General features: G+C 35.4%; 1 protein-coding gene across 1 annotated transcript; it reads left to right on the forward strand.

The window, feature by feature from the left end:
• The first annotated feature begins 1,547 nt into the window (after positions 1-1,547).
• Positions 1,548-3,367, forward strand: LOC307172914 (uncharacterized protein). Its single transcript, XM_079895669.1, has 2 exons — positions 1,548-1,694; positions 2,184-3,367. The coding sequence occupies exon 2, from the start codon at positions 2,186-2,188 to the stop codon at positions 2,720-2,722; it is 537 nt and encodes a 178-aa protein (XP_079751795.1). The 5' UTR covers positions 1,548-1,694; positions 2,184-2,185; the 3' UTR covers positions 2,723-3,367.
• Positions 3,368-4,330: the final 963 nt, after the last annotated feature.

The raw sequence follows: 4,330 nt of genomic DNA on the forward strand, positions 1-4,330 counted from the left end.
AATTCAGTTGTCTTGATCGCAGTGATGGACTGATGCTCTGTACAGTAGCAATAAAGTACACTAGATCACAGTAGTCTGCTGCATCATCCACAACAAGCACAGCATGCAATGTTTTTTATCATTACTTTATTTCAATTATTTCATTAATAATTTGGCTACTTAAACAATGCACACAAATAAACAACTCTGTTAGTGGGAACGATTATTTTTTTTAGGAGAATTCGCCCCAGAGTTTGTATTCCAGCAAGTCGTTTCAGTAGGGCTCAGCTGGTTAACTTCAGGTCACACCCGGCATGAAATGGAAGAAACTGATCTTTATACTCAGTGCAGCTCTGGATGGCTTATAGCACCCAGAGGCAGGGGGAACTAATACGGTGTGACCCTAAAGTCGTGTATACATACACCAGAGGAATTAAAGAAACTACCCAAGAGCAAGAACGGCCACGTTGCCAGGGAGATTAGCCAAGCAAGCTTTTATGCGTGCATCAATGTAAGCAGGAAGATGGCAAAATAAATAAATAAATGCTGCAAAATGGAATATTATTTGGTGTTAAATCTGTAGAAATGAAATGCTAATGCCTGCTCTCTCACTCTCTCTTTGCTGTCTCTTTTTTATTCATACCTTCCTCTAAAAGCTGGGCTTGTTTGCCATGCTGGGATAATTTAAAAGTATAATCAATTTGTAATGAAGTTGGGAAGCTTTGATATGACACTGTGAGTTGCAATGAGCGAACAGTGAAGAGAAAAGCCACATTTCTGTTTTACATGAAATGTGTACAGGAAAGTAACTGTCACTGCCCACATCAAGCATGTGCTAAACCAATTAATTTCTGGTAAAATATGGTGAAAGTGAAGGGAAAATAATATGCTATTTATGTCATAAACATAGAATATATACGGCAAAATATTGTTGAAAATAACATTCTGCAATATAAAAGACACTCAACTTTTGAATAGTTTGCTTAAACAAAAATATAAAAAGCACATTAGCTGGACCTTCTTGAAAAAAAATGTGTTTTTGAGCTAAAATTTATGATACCATTGTTGTCCGATTTTATAGCTAATTTGAAAAATGTTATTAAAATATTATCTTGACAAAGTTATGGACATCTAACTCTTTTAAACAGATTTCAAGAGTTGCACTTACACACCTATTACCTACACAGAAAATAGCTGCCAGGGAGGGGGTTTCCAAAACAGCCAGGAGTGAACTGAACTGCCTGAAAGGGAGTTTAGACATGAACAGAAACTGGACTTTCCACCTGCAGATATTCTTTGAAAAAAATCTCAAAGCACAGATCCTGTAAGTTATCGCATGCCATATTTGCTTTTCTCTAGGGAAGAAGAAATGTGTTTTTTCTCTTTTCAGTCACCACATTTTGTGTTTTAATTTCACAGCTGTCATGTTTTGAATTGAATCAGAGCTGTTAGGATTAAGATGAATGCATTTTGATAATTCATAATCCGGAACTGAGACCGGGCAACAGGGCAGAACACATCTGTCATGTAGATTTCACATATTTAACCACTTCCTCTTAGATAGGGCGAGAAAATAAGCCTTAAAAACGTAACTCTCAAACCAAGGACCCACATACTCACATACAGAAAAGATTTTATAAGACCGCAGTTAGCCTCACAAAATATACACAGCCTCCTCAAGAAATTCCAAACCCACCTTCTGCTGCATCATTCAGGTAAATTAAAATGACGTCTTAATAGAGTGTACGATTTTTGCTGTTATTCTTTGTTTAAAAAGCTCTGCACAGGTTCCAAAAACAGTAAATGAGATGCAAGAAACACTCCAGAATTTAAAAGTGTCTGTTCCTGTTAATTTAAACAAGTTCATTTCTAGATATATAACAATACCAACAGGAAAAGCAGGTACAATACATTCTTTACATGCCAACATGATAAAAAAAATATGTGATAGAATAGAAAGGGGAAAAAGGATTGTTGACAATACTCTTACTCAGATCAGTATCTATGTATCATATAGAAAATAACTTTGAGGGAACCTTGCCAGAATGTTAGCCAAAGTTATGAGAATGTTCCCTGTTAGCTGGGAATGTGCATTAAGAAATAAGGTGAATTGTGATTTAATGTTGACTCTAAGGCTTTAGTCATTATTTCCAGCTGTTTTGATGTTAAATTAATATATAATTCTCCCTGCAAATTTCATACAGAAATGATAAAACATCTCAGCCTTTTGTTTGCCATCTTGGTCATCACCATTGAAACATTAAACACTGAAGAGGAGCTGAAGGAGACAGGATTTGGAACTCCACCACCCCGACACGGACTTGCTCTAATTAAGTGGTATGTGAAAAATTGCATTGACAATAACATGGTGGCTCTCTGCAATCCTGTGGCTGGAGAGTTTGGGTTCCATGAGTTTCATAACAGCGGGTCCCTGCTCCCTCCACTGAAGGACAAACGGACATATTTCTACTTCACCATAGGAAACCTTCACTCCCCACACTCTGAGGATCTTCCCTATGAAGTAAGGAAGTACTATGATCCACATAATCAACTGAGCAATATGGACAGAGTCATTGTGAAACTCAACATGAACAAGAACAAAATCGAAGAGATCTACATATCAGAGCACTATAATCCTTATAGAACTTTTCAATTAGGAACCTCTCTCATCGATGACTTACGATGGCATCAGAACTCAACGCAGCAGGTTTTCCCAATAATCTCTCAAAACATTTTTAGCTGAGACGTTCTATTACAAAATCACTGTATATTACCCCACTAGCTTCCACTATTTCCCCACAGATGCCTTTTGCACTTTCAGTTTATTAGAGATTTATTTAAACAACTTTCACTTCTTCTTCTTTTTTCTTCTATACTTCTATACTTATACCACTTCTCAATTTCTTTCTCTCCATCACATGCCATGAAACAATTTAGTAACTTCCTCCATGAAGTTGAGCGTGGACTTTGAACCTGGGTGGGTTTACTGTTTACTGTAATGATTAACATTTGCCTATCTTTGGTCATATATTATATTATAAATATAGGCTTTAAAAGTGAACTGTGCATTCTGTGCAATTTTTCTTTGTTAATAAGTTGTCTACTTTCCCAGCTTAATATGTAGCCTGATCTCATAGTGTTCATTGGTGTTCTTAGCACTTAAATGTACATTTTTGTATGTTTAAATATATACACTGAAAAATACAATACAAATGTAACCCATCTACAGGTAAATACACAACTATACAAGAGGTACAGACACAAATGCATGGATGGATTCACTGTAACAGTTTCAATGTAACTTTAGTAGGAAAATAATATTGTACAGAGTCACAAAAGAATGAAGCCGGCGTTCAAATAAAATATAATAAAACCCCTTTTTGAAACGAATATTGGTATGTGCGTTTATCAGTGTATGTGTATTGTAAAGGTAGTCAAGCAAGCATCAAAACTATTTTCCAATGTCTGTTAGATTCCTTGTTGGTAACAGTCCTACCACGTAATGTTTCAGAATTTAAAGATCAAGTTTGCAGAGACTCCAGAAGATCCAATTGGGTGGCTCGTCATCGATGGTTTCACACTCCTTACAGATTAACGAACAGAATTCCTGATGAAAACACTCGACCAAGATACACAGGAACCCAATTAATAATAGGTAATTAATAAAGGACAAACAATCGATGCAATTTCGCACAATCTTACAAGTATATATGTAACTTTTCCTGGATCAGCAGTAAGATGTGCTCTCTCTCTCTCTTGAAAGCATCTTAAACAAGTATTTACATGAACAGCTTAAAAAAAATTACGAATCTTTATTACTCCTTTACATTATAATATGTGTATTATATATGGTTTGAATTTTGGGCAGGACTATCTGTATGACCAACCATCAGGAAACATTAAAATTTCTTAAAACATTTATAATTTCTGCAATTTTAGTTGATAATGTAGTGGTGGAAAATTTTTACATTTCACCTTTAATTCTGATGTAATTCAAATGATTAAAATCACTGAAGAAGGGCTAATGGGTTGTATTCATTAATTCTGTTTATTAATGCAAATGCAAGACAATTTCCCTTCTGCAAATCAAAAAAAAAAGGGGAAGACCTCTGACAATAAAACATTATACGGCATTTTTGCACAATGTAAACATCTGCCTATGTACAGTAACAGTGACAGATTACTGCAATGCTTACTAATGGACAAAAAAAATTGTTTATTGTGACGTAATGTGATGGATGTAAACTGTCTAAGCCTCGCATGATTCAAGAATTGCAACACATTCACTAAAGAGCTGGATAAGCTTTAAAATGTGAGTGGACAATTAAAATCATGGGACAGAAGTAAGAGT

This window comes from Squalius cephalus (genome assembly GCF_949319135.1).
Source record: "Squalius cephalus genome assembly, chromosome: 15".
Taxonomy (NCBI): domain Eukaryota; kingdom Metazoa; phylum Chordata; class Actinopteri; order Cypriniformes; family Leuciscidae; genus Squalius; species Squalius cephalus.

What these genes read in the sequence shown, in the direction of transcription:
- LOC307172914 (XM_079895669.1), top strand. Translation starts at nt 2,186, where the DNA reads ATGATAAAACATCTCAGCCTTTTGTTTGCCATCTTGGTCATCACCATT.